General features: G+C 38.9%; 1 protein-coding gene across 1 annotated transcript in view; it reads right to left on the bottom strand.

Annotated features, from left to right (window-relative positions):
• Positions 1-20,261, bottom strand: part of EPHA6 (EPH receptor A6) — a 475,355-nt gene that overhangs the window by 234,352 nt on the left and 220,742 nt on the right. Inside the window, exon 5 of the mRNA XM_070750196.1 lies at positions 18,734-19,069. Within this exon, the coding sequence (XP_070606297.1) occupies positions 18,734-19,069 (336 nt within the window). The remainder of the gene's footprint in view (positions 1-18,733; positions 19,070-20,261) is intronic.

The raw sequence follows: 20,261 nt of genomic DNA, 5'->3' as shown, positions 1-20,261 counted from the left end.
GTCCTCTTCCTCAAAAACATATCAAAAATTTCCCAGTCATGTCCACCATTTGAGAATATTAAAATAAACATTGATTATTTAATTATTTTATAGGTATGGATGCTTTAATTTGTGATAAGTATAATTTCAAAACAATTTTTTTAATACAGACTAGTAATTATCTTATTTTTATTGGAAAATTTGTTAAAATATCTGGCTCCTTTAGGATCTATGTCTTACATACATAGAGGGAGTGGCATACAAATCCAATTAATAAATAAATAAATACATACATACATTTATGTTACTTTATAAGACTTTACAAGACTTTGTGTAAAAATCAATAAAATAAATTTATTGTTAAAATATATATACTCCAAATTATTAAGTTTGATCAGTAATGCTGTCATAATTTATGGAATTTCAAAAAACTGTTATTACTAAAATCAATTGTTACTTAGTTTGAAAAAATAGTTTTGGTTTACCATGTTGGCCATGTCACGCTGTGGATTGACAGCCTCCAAAGACATTAAGAAACATCCTGTAGTTAAATGGTTAACTCTGTTTGTTAATGTAGCTCCTCCCTCTCTATGATGTAACCCTGTTTGCTCACTTCCTCCTTCTTGCAGGAAGAGAAGCTATTAGCAGACATTGTTCTTTCTCTTATTAAAGATGTAAGACGTGCGTTTAAGCCTCTCTGGCTAAACTTACTTTTTTTCTACTTTTACAATAAAAAGTTTAATTCATTTGATAATGAATGCTTGTGCTTTAATATCCATCGACCTCCGGAAAGCCTTACTTCAGTTTTAACGGACTGAGCCCTCTGCCGGTAAGATTCTCTTTCCGTCATGGTAATCAGAGTTTGGCTCGCTATTAAAGCAACAAGAGCTTACTTACCGTAAGCACTCACTGGGCATACCCTGATGCCGGCTAAAAGGAGAAAGAATCCTCCTTTAACTCAGAGCTACATCGATGGAATTTCAGAAGGCCAGCTAGCTGACCTCAAACAACTCATTCGTACAATGGAAGAAAAAAGGAACTTCATCATGTCTCAGCAGCGAATGCTGGAAGTCTCTGATGCCGACAATTCTCAACAAATCGTAAGTCATGCTTGTCTGATTGAGAATGGGGAAGAAGAAGTTAAAACAGTCATGGGGTTCCCCATAGACAGTGCTTCTACCCAGCCAAGTGACGAAGAGATAGAGGATGAAACTCTAGTCCCATCCCAGAGCCAAAGCTTTCACTCATCAACTTTGCCTTCTAAAGCTAGCGCTAAGACAAAGCACATTGATGATCAGGTTTCCCAAGCTTCTAGCAGAAGTAGGAAAACCCCCCCGCATTTGGATACAATCGAGGGCATAATTGGAAAGCTTGAGTTTGAAATCCGGGATTTAGAGTCATTCTGTATTCACCTTGATAATCAACCTGGTGGGAAAACAGTGCAGCAGCAAGATTCATATGTGTGCTACTTGCAACAAGTTACTGAATCCAGAAAAGAATTAAGGGAATTAAAGAAATTGCAGTTTAAATTGCTAACTGACAAAATGGAGTGTGTTTCTCTGGCAAGCCACGGGCATGCGCAAAGTAAAGAAGCTGATAGCGATGGAATTCTATTGTCTTGTCCAGCTCAAACTAGCCATGCGCAGTACAGCCAAGCCACTGGGCTTGCCTCACACTGGGCATGCCTCATTTTCCCATTATTTTCCTGCTGCCACATTGCAAACAGAAACTTCTTTGTTAGAAGCAAAAAGGGGGGTTGAATTGCCCACAGCAGCTGCAGAAAGGGGGGTCAGCTTGCCCACAGCAGCAGCAGATAATGCAACAGCGGCCTCTAGTGGATGGTATGGCCACAAAACAAAGCCATTTCCTGAAACGAAAGCTCATGATATGTTTCATCATTTTGATGTCAAACCAAGTTTCTCACAAGCTTTGCAGGCTGCACAAATGCAACGAGATGGTCCTCCTCAAGTTCCAGGAACCTCTGCATCACAACAGAGACCTCCAGTCCTGAGTCCTCAACTGCCAGCCCAGCTTCCCCAACCTTCAGCCTTGCCACTGGGTGCTGTGGCCCAACCGCAGCAGCCACAAGCAGCAATGCCAGCTGCATCTACAAGGCAAGCTATCACCTCATCAATCCTGAAAGGTGAGTCTGTTTTGAAGGGGAATGGGCAGAATTATAGAATTTGGCTCCATAGGATAAGATTGCTCCTACTGGCTCATCAGATAGATCAGATCGCTCTGAATCCTCCAGTAAGGCGCTGGACTGAAGAAGAAAGAGAAGCAGACATAAAAGCCACGCTCCTCATTCTTATGAGTATTGACTCAGAATTATCAACCAGGTATTCACCTGACATTACTTCCGCTGAGCTGTTAGAGTCATTGGACGGTATGTTCAGGCCAATTTCAGAAGAAGGCAACTTCATTCTGCTATCCCAATTCCATAGTGTCAAACTTCCTACTGGGAATGAACTTGCTCCACACTTGTCCAAGATGTTATCAATGCACAAGGACTTGGAGGAGAGAGGATATCACATGGACTTTGTGCAAGTCAATGCTGCTATCATAAATTCCCTTGGCCCTGAATGGAAGGAAGCAATTTACAAGTTTAACACCTTCCCATTGGCCCACAGAACAACACAGAGACTCTGTAACATGCTAACTGAAGAAGAACAGTTGCTGCACACTAGGCCAATGTCAGGCACATACAAACCTAGCTTGGCCAAGAGCGGTCAACAGAAAACTAGCACACCGAGATACACACGCCAGAAACAATCTAAGAAAGATGACACTCATAAGTCTAGCGATTTGCAAAGTGTTCAATCTGGCGAATCTGATTCTCCCACATATCCAACTCAACCCAAGGGAATGCAGAAGAAAGGATCCAGAGGAAAGAGTTCCGGGACTGCTAAGTCAACTCCCAAAGACTCCAAAGGTGAGAAACGTGTTTATGTTAACACTCTCCTCCTCAACACTGTTCCTGACAAGAGTCCACTCTATGACATACGTCATTTATGGACACTAGACAGCAGAGCAGCCATGCACATCGCATACCAGAAGGGATTCTTCACTGAGCTCCACCAGACAGATGTCAAAGAGGTGATTGGAGTTGCAGAATGCCTCTGCAAAGTGGAAGGAGAAGGAAAAGTCTACGTCAAAGAACTGGACAGCCACATCTCACATGTTTTCTATGTTCCAAGTGCCAAGAACAACATTCTCAGCGTGTATCGCCTGAATGAAGAATTAGGGACTGTAGTAACCCAAGAACTTTCAGAAGCTTACATTATGAAGGATGGCAAAATCCTTGCCACTGGCATTCCTATTAGAGGTGTTTACTATTTAAAACCTAAACCTCCACCCAAGGGTGATGTAAGTATAAAAGTTCCAAAGGGCGAAAGCACAGGTCCAGAGAGAAAACCTGTTGCCACTATAGATTCAGAGGCTCCTAAAGCCAATGAAGTCTCTGAGGTTCCTAATGCTGTTACAAATGTTAAACCTGTATTAACAAACAAATCTTTTCATTCCAGGTGTGTTCACAGATGGCACCGTCGCTTGGAGCATGCTTCTTACCCCATTTTAGCAAAGATGCCTGAGTTTGTGAATGGTTTCAAAGTCAGTGGTGCTTGCAAAGTTCATCTAGACTGTAAAATGTGTAACACAGCAAAATCTAGGGCTGCTCCTGTAGCCAAATTTGCCCTTCGATTGTCAACACGCATTTTTGAATTGGTCCACACCGACGTTGTCGGTCCATTTCGGCCTACAAAAGGTAACTGTAAGTATTTCTTAACTGTTGTTGACAGTTACTCACGCTATGGCTTTATTTTTCTAATGAAGCAGAAATCTGAGGCGTTTCAGGTCTTTAAAGACTTTGCTGCAGAGGTACTTACCCAATACGATGTCTGGATCAAGTGAATTCAAAGTGACCGTGGAGGCGAATTCATGTCCCAACAGTTCCAAGGATGGATGACAAGGAATGGAATCCGTCAACAGACCTCTCCTCCTCACTCACCCCCTCAGAATGGAATTTCTGAGAGACGGAACGGAGTTCTGCAGACGATGTTTCATTGTCTCCTCGAGGATGCAGGCATGGACTTTTCATATTGGGGCAAAGCATTAAGGTATGCTAATTACATTGTTAACAGAACATGGAGTAGCGCAATACAAGAGACTCCTTATTACTTGCTTCATGCTAAGAAGCCTGATGTTCAAAACATCTACATTTTTGGTTGTTATGCCACTGTTAACATTCCACTTGACCAAAGAAGAAAAGGAGGTCCTGTGTCAGAAAGAATGAGATTCATCGGCTTTGATGAAAGCTCTAAGTACTACAAATTTGCTGACACTCACCATAGAGCTGTTATTTCCAATTCAGCCAAATTTGAGGAAGACACTAATTGGTCCAGTATACATAGTAATGATACTTCAGTTTATTTTCCTAAGGACACAGATGGTATGGCGGAACCTGATTTTCAGGCAGCTGTTCCAGATGATCCTGATGTTTCAGATGATGAACAGTCTTCGACAGTCGCAGAGGAAATCCCTGACGATGAACTTGGAGATGGAGATGATGATGATCAATGGACCAAGGTTCCAAGGCGTTCAAAGAGAACCACCAAAGGAACTCCTCCAAAGAGATTTGCACAGCAAGTATCTCAATCTCCTTTCTCTTTCTTGTGTAACAATCTTACACTCCCACCTGAACATTTTCATCAGATTAAACTTTTGCCTGAATCTGAACAAGAAAAATGGTATGAGGCTATGGAACGTGAACTGGACTGTTTAAAGAAACTTAAGGTGTTCCAACAGGTGGAGCCTCCAACAGACAAGAAAGTCATTGGCACACGCTGGGTGTATAGAGTCAAACAAAAACCTAATGAAGGCAAGCTGCACAAAGCTAGACTTGTAGCTCAAGGATTCTCTCAAATTTATCCAGATGACTACACTGACACATTTTCACCCACAGTCAGAAATGAGAGTGTCAAAATTGCCCTGATCACTGCTACTGCTTTGAACTTAGAGGTTTTTCAGTTCGATGTAGAGACTGCCTATTTGAAGGCTGATCTGAATGAAGAGATCTACATCAAGAGTGCTCCCGGGTTCCAGGACCGAGAAGGTGATGTCTGGTACCTGCACAAGTCTCTCCATGGCCTGAAACAGAGTGAAACTTTTGCTAAGGGTCTTGAGAAACATTTCACTTTAAAAAGCCTAGGGCATATTAATGATTATCTAGGTGTTCAGATTGAAAAAACTGAGAAGAACATCCTGAGTTTGAGAACCAAACGCTGTATCGGTCAGTGATTGGATCGCTATTGTACATCAGCAGTTGGACAAGACCTGACATTTCACTGAGTGTGAATCTACTGTCCAGATACGTTGGCAAGGCAACTACGTTTCACTGGTCTTGCATAAAGAGACTGTTGAGATACATGAAGCTTACAAAGGACATGAAGTTGTTCCTTGAGCCGAAACATGATAAGTACCCTGAAGTGATTTGCTACGCAGATGCTGACTGGGCAGGTGATGTAGAAACACGAAAAAGTACTTCTGGTTACATACTGTTTTTAAATGGTTATCCTATCTTTTGGAAAGTTAGGAAACAGAAGTTTATTTCTTGCTCTTCAACTGAGGCTGAATATGCATGTGTTTCTGATTGTTGTAATGCATTAACTTGTGTTTCTGCTCTTATTGATAGTATTTGGAAATGTCCAAAGAAACCAATTGTTATCATGGAAGATAATGTTTCAGTCACATATATTGCTGAAGCTGAATGTGTTGGAGCTCGTTCACGGCACATTGACACCCGGTATAGAAATACCAGAGAGTATGTGAAAGAAGGATTCGTGAAAATCCAGTATGTGCCTACTACTGAGCAGATCGCTGACTTGCTGAATAAGCCGTTGCCAGCTGATCAACATGAATACCTCTCCAACAAAATGTGCCTTAAGTGAATTGATGCCTTGATGTCTTGATGTCCCTTATGTCTCTGATGACTGCCAAAGAAGGGGTGCCACGCTGTGGATTGACAGCCTCCAAAGACATTAAGAAACATCCTGTAGTTAAATGGTTAACTCTGTTTGTTAATGTAGCTCCTCCCTCTCTATGATGTAACCCTGTTTGCTCACTTCCTCCTTCTTGCAGGAAGAGAAGCTATTAGCAGACATTGTTCTTTCTCTTATTAAAGATGTAAGACGTGCATTTAAGCCTCTCTGGCTAAATTTACTTTTTTTCTACTTTTACAATAAAAAGTTTAATTCATTTGATAATGAATGCTTGTGCTTTAATATCCATCGACCTCCGGAAAGCCTTACTTCAGTTTTAACGGACTGAGCCCTCTGTCGGTAAGATTCTCTTTCCGTCAGGCCACTCGTATGTTATTTAATAAATAATAATAATCTATCATGGCTTAATGGGATACAAAAACATTAGCCATAAAGTAGAGAGATAAACTATTAAAAGATGGTAAACAAGGAGTCGTGGTGGTGCAGTGGTTAGAATGCAATTCTGCCTGCAATTTGGCAGTTCAAATCTCACCAGACTCAAGATTGACTCATTTTTCCATGCTTCTGAGGTTGGTAAAATGAGGACCCAGATTGTTGGGTGCAATATGCCAACTCTGTAAACTGCTTAGAGAGGGCTATAAAGCACTGTGAAGCAGTATAAAGTATAAGCTATTAGCTAGGAAGACTGTCTCCTTTTTGCAATGCTTACTTATCCTAATACTTGAAGCTCCATTCATTATTCAAAGAAAAGGTGGAGAAGTATCATCTTTTAAATACTTCACAATTTACAATGTCTTTTAAGTCTTTAAGATCACAATCTCTTGGATATCAGTTGTTTAGTTTAGTATTAACTGTTTAAATAACCGTAACTTAATAGCAAGATTTGGTGTACATACTATACATCAAACATCAAACTTTTAATGAAAATATACAAAAATACAATTTTAGATTACTCCTGTGAAAAAAGATGTATTTTTGTATGTAGATGGAAGTGGAGCTTCTGTAGGCAAAAATATATTGGATATAAACCATCATATCTGCTGATGTTTTTGTAGAAGAAGGATCTTTGGTAGGTCTACAATGTGACATTTTGTTTTACCCACGCATGGCCAAATTATGCAGAGAAATTATTTATCTAGAGAAATTGTCATTCAATGGTAACTTTCTATCCCTATGCAAAAACAGGTGCTATAAAATTATATATTTTTATAATGTTTTAAAACATGTAAAATAGATACAATCCATGAAGAATAGTATCTATACACATTTAAGTGAGTTACATGCAACATCCAGTAGATATAAATGTAAACGTAGTACTACAGGTAAAAAAAATATAGAATAACAAGTCTCACTACATAACGTCTATATCAGAGGAAAAACAGAAGCTACTCAATCATATACATGTACACATGGGGCAAAATTAAGCTTATAATTACAATTCATGACTAAAAATGCAGATGGGGCAGACTTAAAGTTCCTTTAATAATGCTAAATTACTCCAGGGAATGAACTGCTAAATAACTGGCATAGCTGTATTCTGGATAAATGCATTTTGGCTTTGATCTTAATACAGAATAATACAGAAACATCTTACTTAAACTTTAAATAGGAACTGCAGTTTTAAACATGTTTGAAAATTACACTCAGTGAACTATTGGAAAAATTAAATGGTTTTCTATTCAGCTATCTTTATCTAGATAAAGGTTTGTAATTTTTCATAAAGTCAAGATAGTTATAATGTAAGTTAAAATCTAATCAAATAAATCCATCCTTCCTCTCTCCTTCCCTACCTTCCTTCTAGGATTTTTAAACCACTCTGATCAACAAAATCTGGATGGTATAGATAAATATTTTTAAAATGACATTTAACCGATATATATCCCATCCCCCAATTAAAAACTACAGAACAATAAAAGAGGACAAGCAAAACAAAAGAAAAAACTGATCAGACAGACAATGCAAAGTGCAAAGAATTTTACTTATAATGGGACTTCTTAGTTCAAACTTGAGCAGACAATCATGGAGCAGTACCATATAAAGACAATAAGCTATTAAGAATGAGAAGTTTCTCTTAGACCAATGGTTATCAATGTGAGGCCCACGCCCCACAGGGGAGCAATTTGATTTTTAATGGGGGCAATTGGAACCTTGTTTAAACCAAGTTATTTTTGAATAATAAGGATTATATGTCACCGGAAGGGGCATTAGGATTTTAGAGATGCTTAGGTAGGACATGGCCAAAAAAAGATTGGGAACCACTGTCTTAGACTATTCATTATCATTACCACCACCACAACCACCACCACCACTACCACCACCACCACCACCACCACCACCATCATCATCATCATTTATTTATTATTATTATTAGAATTTATAAGCTGCCCTTCACCAATGGACTCAGAGTGGCATACAAAGATAAAACAAAGATACAATATAAAAACCCCAAACCTTAAAAGGCATCACTCATCCATTCCACTAACACATTATTGGCCAGGGTGTTATTGTTCAGTGACCCCAAGCCTGCCAACAAAGCCATGTTTTTAAAGCCATTCGAAATGCCAGAAGGATGGGGGCAGTGTGAATCTTCAACGGGAGTTGATTCCAGAGGTCCGAGGCCATGACAGAGAAGGCCCTTGGCCGATGGGACTTGGAGAAGGATAACTCTGTCAGATCTGACCGGATGCTGGGACATGTGAGGCAGAAGACGGTCCTGTAAATAATCTGGTCATAAGCCATATAGGGCTTGATAGATAATAACCAACACTTTCAACTCCATTCAGAGACCAATCGGAAGTCAGTGCATCTTGCGGAGTGATGGAGATATGGGTGTATCTGGCTAAACCCATAACAGCTTGTACCGCTGCATTCTGGACTAACTGAAGTCTCTGAACATTCTTTAAAGTTAGCACCATGTAGAGTTCATTGCAGTAATCAAGCCTCAAGGTGATGAGGGCATGATTGTCTGTGAGAAGAGATTCCCTGTCCAGATAGAGCCACAACTGGTACACCAGGAGAACCTTTGCAAAAGTCCCCGTTGCCATAGCCGAGAGATGTTACTCTAGTAGTAGTAGTAATAATAATAATAATAATAATAATAATAATAATAATAATAATAATAATAGTATGGATCATCGACATCACAATCCCAGGAGACAGCAGAATTGAGGAGAAGCAGCTAGAGAAATTAGTGAAATACTAAGATCTAAAAATCGAGCTGCAACGACTCTGGCATAAGCCAATGAAAGTGGTCCCAGTGGTACTTGGCACGCTGGGCGCAGTACCAAAGGAACTCAGTGGACATTTGAAAACCATCAGAATTGACAAAATCTCCATCTGTCAATTGCAAAAGGCCGCTTTACTGGGATCGGCAAACATAATTCACAGCTACATCACACAGTCCTAGGTGCTTGGGAAGCGCCCGACTGGTGATGAAATACGAAATCCAGCATAGTGATCTCGTTTGCTGTGCTGTATTGACATAATAATAATAATAATAATAATAATAATAATAATAATAATAATAATAATAATAATAATATCAATTTTATTAGTATTATTATTAGTAATAATAGTTGTTGTTGTTGTTATGATGATTATGATGATGTAAATACAGGAAAGAATGGTTAAATTGTGACTCTTTCTTTATGACCCTAAGTTTATTGATTGGTATGCTCTCATACCTTCTAACTCTAAGAAGTAGCCCAAGTATATGAATGTTAGAGCTTCTTAGTAAAGATTTCAAATTCATTTAAACATTAAATTGACATAAAACTTAAAATGCTGTGATAGCACTGTGCCAGTTTTGTATGACAAATACCTAATTTGTATGAGAAATGCCTGAGAATTATCATAAATTACTATTTGGAAAAAAAGTATGGCCATTATCATTAACTAGGCTGAGTGCAATTCAACATTTTCAAAGAGTTTTGTAATAGTTTTTCCAGATTCATTATTCATGATTATAATCAACTTCCTTTATCTCAGTATTATTTTCAACAGAATCGAACCAAATCTATTATTTTCAAAAATGGATAATAAAAGAGTGCATTTGTGCTGGAAAAAGTGATAATAATTGTACTGTTAAAATAATTTCAGAGTGTTATCTAATTTTACTAGAAGATTATTTAAAATAGTTTTAGTCTAGTATTCAGAAATATCTAACATAATAAATTTCCATCTCTCCTAAGAAATAATACAGTATTAGAAAGTGATACTTGATGGATTTATACTACTATAAATCATAGCACTATATCAAAAGAAAATGAAAGATAGGACTTAAGAATTATCTTTTCACAGTTATAACAGCTTGCTTCTATTCATTCTACAATAACACTTGAACACAATATGTTATATTTTATGCAATCACTTAGAATTGGATAATAGATTTTTTCTTTTGATTGCAATAATAAAGAAATGATATTTTCCATCAAAGAAATATTAGAATTCTAATTATAGTTTGGAAGGAAAATGGTTGATCCTCTAGCAGATATGACCTACAGTAGTTAATAATTTAAACAGATTGTTTTTTTATCAATGCTTTCCATTTATTATTTAACACCATGATTGCTTCCTTATTGTTCCCATAAACAGTAATATATAGCTGCAATTAACCAATCAAATGCTGAAGTTAGTTCCCACTGCTTCAGCAAGATCATCAGTGAACAGAACTGAGCAATGCAACCCAAACCGGCACATGGGTAATGTTTGAATTTTTTCCTCTTGGATATAATAATTTTAAAATAGATATACTTCTATGCATGTAGATACTAGGATCTATAATGACAACAGATCAGCTGCATATTACATTGCTCTTGTTAGAGGCAAATTAATGTATGAATATTTATATAATAGTGATGTAATCTTCTTCTTCTTGTGCCATATCCATCATTGAACATTGGTGATCATGTTGGTGATCCCATTTTTATCAACAGCTGCACGAAAAAGTGCTGTCGAGTTTTGTCCAAACCAATCCCTTAGATTTTGAATGTTCTTCTTCTGCCTGGACCTTGTTTGCCTTCAATCTTTCCTTGGAGGATTAAGTGATGTATGCCGTATTTTTCTGGGTGTTGCATTACATATCTAAAACCACTTTCTCTTTTTTTATGGTTGGATAAATAACTGCTTCATGTGTCTCACACTAGATAGCACATGTTTAATGTTAGCATGTGCTTAACAGACTGTATCTTCAAGCACCTTTGTAAATTGTGATTCGTACCAGTCACAATTTTTAGATTACACTGGAAAGGAAGAAGGCAGACTATAGACTGTATTTTGACCCAAATATCGTTTTATTAAATTTTATTAAATTTTCCTTAGTCTTCTTTCTTTTCTTTTAAAGTAGGATTGCCTCTTAGCTCACACAGATAAAAACATTGCTTAATACTATACAGTGATCCCTCGAGTTTCGCGATCTCGATTATTGCGAAACGCTATATCGCGAGTTTTCAACCCGGAAGTAAACTCCACCATCTGCGCATGCGTGCCCTTCCACGCATGCGTAGATGGTGGAGTTTCCCCGCCGGGCAGAGGCTTCCCTGGGTCTTCCCCCTCTTGCCCCGGTAAGACAGCGGCGGCGCGAGCAAGGGCGTGGGCGGGCGGGCGGCACGCGCGCGGGAAACCCCACCTCCGCCTCCCAGCTGGGAAGCGGAGCCGGCAACAGCGTGGGTGGGCGGGCGACTCGCGCGAGCCTGGGGACACCCTTGCTCTGCTTCCCAGCGCGCGCGCGTTGCTGGGGAAAGCGCGCGCGCTTGGGGACACCTCACTTCCGCCTCCCAGCTGGGAAGCGGAGCCGGCAACAGCGTGGGTGGGCGGGCGGCGGCGCGCGAGCCTGGGGACACCCTAGCTCTGCGCGCGTTGCTGGGGAAAGCCCGTGCGCGCGGGAAACCTCACCTCCGCCTCCCAGCTGGGAAGCGGAGCCGGCAACAGCGTGGGCGGGCGGGCAGCGGCGCGCGAGCCTGGGGACACCCTAGCTCTGCGCGCGTTGCTGGGGAAAGCCCGTGCGCGCGGGAAACCTCACCTCCGCCTCCCAGCTGGGAAGCGGAGCCGGCAACAGCGTGGGCGGGCGGGCAGCGGCGCGCGAGCCTGGGGACACCCTAGCTCTGCGCACGTTGCTGGGGAAAGCCCGTGCGCGCGGGAAACCTCACCTCCGCCTCCCAGCTGGGAAGCGGAGCCGGCAACAGCGTGGGCGGGCGGGCAGCGCGCGCGAGCCTGGGCGCGAGCAACGGGGGGGGCGGGCGAAGGGCGGGCGGCAGTGGAAGCAAAAACACCATCTGCGCACGCGCAGATGGTGTTTTTACTTCCGCACCGCTACTTCGCTAAAAATCGATCATCGCGTGGGTTCCTGGAACGGAACCCTCGCGATGATCGAGGGTTCACTGTACTTAAAAGAACAAAACTAAACAAAAACTAGGATCCATTCCAATCAAATTTATTTGTATTTACGACCAATTGTACAATGAACAATCACTTAATTAACCTAATTGTTTGTGATGACATTTAAGGAAAAAATACAGTTTACAATTCTAAAGCTGAATCCACTATCAACTCTACCTCTATTCTCTAATGTATGATTACTCATAAAATAACTTCACTTCTATTGGTTTCTTTCAGCAGGAATCAGAGCAGATCAAAATTTTACGATTCTGTTCTGTGCTGTTTTTCCAGAGTTAACTCAATTTAAATAAAAATATGGTTATCGTTCCAGCTCATGTTTCCTTGGATCTTAACTACAATTTCCTCTTGCTCTGTTTAAACAGTCCTTAAAAATATTTTGTTAGTGTTTGCTCAGAGAAAATGCTAATGCCATCACAGTGTGAATATGTTGTCGTGATTAAAAAATAGTGCCGTTTAGATTTTTATTTTGGATGGCATTTTAAAAATAATCATATTGTTTTTCTTCACTGTTGCTGGGGTTTTTTTTTGCTGTGGCGGAAACAGAAAGGTTTCAAATACTTGAGACTTTTAGATACCACATTTTTCAGTGTATAAGATGCACCAATGTACAAGACTTCGGAGAGGGGCGGCATACAAATCTAAGTAATAAATAATAAAATAAATAAAGACGCACCTAGATTTTAGAGGAGGAAAACAAGGAAAAAAGCATTCTGAACCAAATGGTGTAGTATTATATTGTTTAGTAAAATACCAGTGTAGCAGAATATGTTTTACAACCATGTACTTTTTAAAACCATGTATACTTTTTAAAACCATGTACACTTTTTACAAACTTCAAACTTGACAGCTTCAAGACTTGTGGACTTCAATTTCCAGAATTATCAACAAACTGTGGGAAATTGTGCCAAGAACTAAAATTGTCTGCATGATAGGACTGACAACAAGGCTGCCACCTATTGTTGAATGGTGTTGGGGGAGAAAACTTTGTGCGATCCCCATTGGAGGGATTTTAGAATCTTAGGGAGTGAGATCTGTAGCGGCAAACAGCCCTCTTCATCACACCAGGTACATAATGATTTCCATGTCACCAAATTGATGCGCTCAGTCAAGGGACTCCTAGAGTCTTGGATAGTAGAGATGACTGTGGCATCATAGCCCAGTTTCTTCAGAGTGCCTTGCTCAATCTCCTGATGGTCAGTTGATACCACCATGGATCTGGGTGTACCAATTGTCCCTGGCTGAAGGAGTCCCCTTTCTGCAGAATCTATCACACTACATTGACAGCACTTTCAGATCAGTAAACACGGTCTTCTGAAGCCAGTGTAGACCCAAGAGAATTACCACCACCCTTGCTTCTATCACTTTCTGTGTTATTTTGGGCAGGATGGACAGGGCGGAAAAGACATAGTGAAGGTCCTTGAAGGCATTGACTCTCTCAGTCCCTTGAGACTGAAACTGAGGGAAAAACCTCAGTAGTTGGAGTCAACTATTGGGTGACTGAAGAGGCTTGTGAGATTGTGAATGATGATCAGCTGAAGATGCCACTCTGCATGATCCACTGTTATGCAACTGTGCCAATCTGCTTTGTATTCGAGACCCCAGAGATGTGATCTGCCAAGATGTATAGAAGGTGATGTTCTGCCCAGAGTCCTAGTTTCATTGCCACCCTCATCAAGGTCTTGGATTGAATGCCACCCTGCCAGTTCATATAGGTCTTGACCGCCACATTTTCCTTAAGCACAAGGACTATGCTTTCTGGAGATCAGTCATTGGAAATACTTGAGGGACAGGAACACAGCTCAGATTTCTAATCTGTTGATAGAACAGTTGGCCTCTACTAGTGACCATTGACCCTGGGCTATGAGTCCTTGAGAATGGGTTCCCCAGCCAAACAGGCTAGCATCCATTGTTATCACCATTCTGAGTCGCTCTCAGAAAAGGCACCCCCAAGAGATTGCTGGCAACTGCCACCAGATGAGGGAATACTGTGCCTCTGGAGGAACCAGAACCTTGGATCTTGAATAACTGTGGCCAGCTCTCTTAAAGAACAAGAGGAACCATTATAGACCCCAAGAATATGGGTGTGGCCAAGAAGTTATGTCAATACATGAAATCATTTTCCCCAGGAGAGTGGACAAGAGGGCTAGGGGGAACCTTAATCACACATTGAACTTGAGCAGCCAGATATTTAATGCTGTCATGCCTCTCCTGGGACAGGGAAACCCTACACAAATGAATTGTCTCCTGGACCCATTTATCCTGGGTGGTCTGGTCCCACCTGTTGACATAAAGGGCCAGGTGACTCCCCCAATGGGTGGATCTGGAAGGGTATTATCTGGGACAATGGAAAGGACGGCCTCCTTGGAAGGATCATTTAAATTGCTTCCCCCTCCATGATCTATCCTGGGACTGGCATTGCCTGGATCTGTACTGACCTTGGGGCTAGGAGAAGCTGAAATCCTGGTCAGGTGCCCAAAAGGGCTACTAGGAATAAGGAGATAGACAGAAATTTCTCTTCCTCGAGAAGGAAGGGAGGACCTTTTTCCTATCTTGGGATTTGACCAGGATTGGATGCTGGTACTTCCCAAAGAGTGCTGATCCCAGAAAGGCACTCAATTCAAACACCACTTGTGGTAGGTGTCCGCTGGCCATTGGCTTGGCAATGCATGTGCCTGGCCACAACAGATGTGGCAATGGCCTTAGAAGTGAATCTAGATGCATGTAGTGTAGCATACACCAAAAATCAAAGAGCTGCGATAATAATAATAATCATAATAATCATAATCATAATTATTATTTATTAGATTTGTATGCCGCCACTCTCGAAGGACTCAGAGCGGCAATGGCCTTGTTGTGGTCTTGCTGGGCCCTTGTCAGAAGCTGTAATGTGTTCCTGAATTTGACACAATCAGTCAAGAGACATGCGTGCAAAGAACGATGCCATGGATTAAGCACTGACCACCCAGGCCAGCATCTGCTGGGCCTTCAGGGGGGCTTGTTCCCTCTGTCAATCCTTCAGCTTCAACAATTCTTCCAACTTCCCAATGCCACTATAGTAGTAGAGTGGAGTGCTGCCATTGGGGCATCCACTGAAGGAACTGTCTGGAAAGAGGCCAGTTCTGGTGCTACATTGAAATATTTCCAATCAGCTGAAGAAATTATGGGTCCAGATGCCAGAGATGACCACTGATGTTGTACAGTGTCCAGAAATAGCTGAGATGATGGATTCCATAACAATGGATCTGGGAGCGCTGACAAAATTCCAATCAGAACAGAAGAAGGAGCTGCAAATCTAGCTACATTGTGGGCCTTGAAGAGTAGGGATTAAATAGGGCCTGTAGAAATAACCCTGATGACATTGGTTGCTCCAGAGATAGAACTTCATTTTCCAACAACTGTAGGTCTCCTTGCTCCTCATCTTCAAGGACTTGGGCCTGGTTCTCAATGTTCAATGTATGAAGGTAGTTCCAGTGTGGTCGCCCTGTAGCATACCAGGGAACAGCCATTCAGATTGCAAAAGAGGATGCCTGCCAAGATTTGTATACCCATCAGGCCTTGCTGTACAGCTGCCACAATCATCAGCTGTTTATTTGCTGGGATAGTTTACAAGGAGACTGTAGAGCTCGGGCCACTGGTAGAGGTCTCTGCAGGCAATGATACAGCCCTGGATGTTTGGAAGATTGTGTTGACAAGTGCTGCAGATTCCCAGATATCTGGGTTAATGACAGGCGGGGCTGGATTGTTGAGGGCTAACTAGTCCCCTGAGGGCCCTGGAATATTCTGGAGGCTAGTTGGCACATTGGAGGTGGCTCTGTTCTCTTGTATTTTGTCTGAATTTGTATGTAAGGCCACCAATATATTTTAATTCCTTATGTTTGCAATTCCTAATTTGATTTCAATTTCCTTTGTTCATCTAACAATTAATTCTTTGTCACTATCTTATTTAAGTCTATGACATTTGGATAAACCATTACTTCCATTTTTGAAACCCATCTTAAGAACATAATATAAGTTTAAGTGCTATTGCTATTATTGACATAGATACTTGTTTTTTGGTTGTTGTTTTTTTAAATCTCCTTTGTTAATCTATGATAGGTTGACAGTAAAACTTATGTACATTACCTGCATCTGTACAATAATTATTATATTACAGTAATTATACTGAAAAAAGCTTCATAGAATAGAGGATAATCAATTACAGAATGAAACATTGTCCTTGACTATATTCAGAAAGTTTTATAGGGAAGGATACAGTGATACATAAAATGGTAATCCCACATTTAAAAGATTATAATCCATTTTTATGTATATATGTTCATAAAAATGCACAAAATATAACTGTCAATAAGTGCCAGTTATTCATTAACATGGTTTAAACAATGACAATGCAGTAGGTGTATTTTCCCCCCAAGAAATCTGGAAATAGGTAGAGAATCAACTGTGACCTAAATTAAAACTCAACTGATAAAAAGGCCTTGGAATATTTCAAGGACTAGGATAGTGGCTCTAGGATTACTAAAACGATTCAAACTTCATATTAATTACTTTTAAAACAGCATTCTATTATTTCAGCATTAGTTATGTAGAGATATGTAATGAAAAGCTAAGAGCCAGTTAGGAATATTAGGAAAAGGAGAAAAATGATTGTATACATTTTTCTATCTTGAGGCTGTTCTGTTTTACCTTCACCATAGCAGGAGGATACTGATCCCTTTACCTAGAAGTTTTGCTAACTGAAGAATTATATACTTCGTTGTTTTATTTGTTTATATAATTTATTTCTAATAATGCTAATAATCTGCAGTTATTCTAATAAAAAGTATATAATACGCTAGAAAAACATATTTTGAATATAAATATATTTTGAAATGGATATAAATGCATTAAAGTAAATAAGGGTATTAAAGCAGCTTAATGCTTCAATTCAGTTTCACACATTGTTTAACATATTGTTTTTAATGGCATCGTTTAAAAATGTTTGGATCTTCAGATTATTCCTTTGTCTAACTGATTTATATTCTACCATTGGCGAAGCAAAGCAACTCAAGCCATTAATAATAAAATGAAGGGCTTCAGTTAAAAAATAAAGCTGAATAAAATTTAACATAATTCGTGAATGATAAAACCCACAGTAAAAATATTAAAATGGAAAAAAATACAGATTAAGGAAATTGTATTTTTTAAAACTACAGACCTCTCCCATTTACATGTAGTAATATTAGTGACATATGTTATTATTCAAAACAAGTGTATAAAAAGAGAATGAAAAATAAGTCAATATTGTAACCATAATTACATGAGAAAAACTCTGTTATCTTTTTACACTCACACACACACACACACACACACTACAACAAGAAGGGCTTAAATCATATGATTACAGCTGCCCACTTGACTTTTTTGATCTTATGAATGCCCTTGTTGCTCAATTAGATAAACAATGGAATAATCTTTATTTTCATGCACATGTAGAAGATTGTTTGATCAACTGGAAAATATCTCTAAATTCGTATTTGACAGTGTATTCAAGATCCCCGCAAAATTCATTCATTACAAGGCTTATTAATGCAAGATTTATTAATACAACCTTGTAAATATACATATTGTTGTCTGCTTAAAAAGAATGTTACATCTAGACTTAACAAACCAAAGTAATTTTTGTGAAATTATATTAATGAAGCATCAGTTATGTGTTAAATAATTGAAATGTAGTTTTTCACATATAAGCAATAGTTTCTTTATCTCATAGATTGATAGTTGACTCCTAAATTAAAGTCACAAACTAGTACTAAGATAGTAAATAGACTAGCAAAATTTCCTGCATTATACACACGATAAAATGTTAAAAATAGACTTCTCTAAGGAAAAATAAACTGCGTCACTTAATATCACTTAAATAAAAGCAAGCTAGGCTTGTTTTGACAATCTGTTTCTGAAAACTTATTATGTATCCTGCAATCAAAATATGACTATGGAAGTACAGTGGTACCTCGACATACGAGTTTAATTCATTCCAGACCCGAGCTTGCAAGTCTATCAACTCGCATCTCGAACGAATGCCTTTAGACTTTGTTTTTCGCGCCGAGATAACCCGAAGCAAGGTGATTCTTGCGCCACCTAGTGGAAGCTCGGCTCGTATCCCGAATTTGAACTCGGGTGTCGAACAGAAATTTCACTCGCGTCGCGGCTCGTAACTTGGAATACTCCCATGTGGAGCAGCTCGTATCTAGAGGTACTACTGTATAAATAATTTGAAAAAACACAAGCATACCTTCTTCATATTTATTAATGATGATTCACAAAATATATTATTAATCGTATTGTGTGAGCTCTAACTGATACACAAATAAGAAGAAACTCACCAGTGTGATCTGTGGTAATTGTGATGGCTGTGAACTGCTTTGGTGAAAAGCTTAATTCAGAGACACCATTCATGGCTTCTATTTCAAAAGTGTAATTCGCATGGGACACAAAATCAAGCACAGTCACTGAAGAATTGATAAGCCCACTGTGTCTTGGAACAAATCGGATTCCTCCTCCACATATCTCACACCGGGTAGTATCAGATCCACATTTTTTACAAATTACACTATAGGTAAGGTCTTTTCTCCCTCCTGTGTCACTTGGTGGAGTCCATTCCAACATAAGGGCTGTTTCATTTATATTAAAAATTACATTCCTCGGAGCAGAAGGTGGTCCTACAAAAGGAAAAAGGCAATAATCAGTTTATAAGTAGCAATGTATTATAATAACTTGCACAGTAACACAGAACATACTTTCCATCCTTGATTTACAAACACAAATTGTGTAGGGCAAATATATATGAGGATATACTGAAATAAATGACACAAAAGCTGTAAAGAACTTTTTTAAAAAAATTCTTCACAAATAGCATATAGAAAGGAAAAACATTCATTTTTGCTCCTACAATGAATATGTAAAATATTTTATAACTGGACATCAGAATTTAACTAAGCAAACACAAACAAATTCAGAACACATTTAGGATATGGCTTGCAAAATCTAGCAGCTGATGAAGCAGTTATAAAATATGGGTTGATTGTTTTGAGATTTGACAAAATGATTGATAATCTTGAAGCCTCTTTTAACTACTTTACAGTTGCCACTCATAATTTAGCTAATGACTCCAATTTGCAAGCAGCGAAAAGCCCTGGAGAAAGTTTAAAAATATGACAGAAAGAACAAATATGAATTCATTGTATTGTTCATACATGATATATTCATGAATCTTTTACCCATTGATTATTTATTATTTGTGAACTTTAACAAAAGAGCAAACTGAAAAATATGGGTTTCAGCACACATATGCATTCTGTATTCTTGCAGAACCAAAATCAAGTTATTAACATAAAAATATCAATGGATTTCTCATCTGTTCTCAAAAAATTATGGAATTGTTGTATTAAAATGCTTCAAATAATTTTAGATCCTATTTGTTTTGTCCTACAAGAATAAATTGAGATAAATGTGATATTTATGATAAGTGTTGAAGTGTTTATTGGTAATAAATGCTTTATGCTTTATTGTTGTGAGCCACTCCGAGTCTTCGGAGAGAGGCGGCATACAAATCTAATAAATAAATAAATAAAATAAAACAATACCTTTTTAAAAAAAATATTATTGGCTATACCAACTGGCCATAAATTTCTGTATTTCCACTAATCATAATTTGCTTGTGCTGCCAATATTTTCTGTATTTAATTTCTCTTTAACTCTTCCTCCATTAAGGTATATGTTTTTATTTATTTATAATTCAGGTTATAATAAATTGTATAGATGAAATAAATTGTAATTCATAGAAATGTAATCCATAATAAATTTTTAATCAGTATGATACCACCACAATCCTCATTTTTTCTTGTATAAATA

Source organism: Erythrolamprus reginae, chromosome 4 (assembly GCF_031021105.1).
Source record: "Erythrolamprus reginae isolate rEryReg1 chromosome 4, rEryReg1.hap1, whole genome shotgun sequence".
Classification (NCBI taxonomy): domain Eukaryota; kingdom Metazoa; phylum Chordata; class Lepidosauria; order Squamata; family Dipsadidae; genus Erythrolamprus; species Erythrolamprus reginae.
This window is presented reverse-complemented; position numbering and strand designations above follow the sequence as displayed.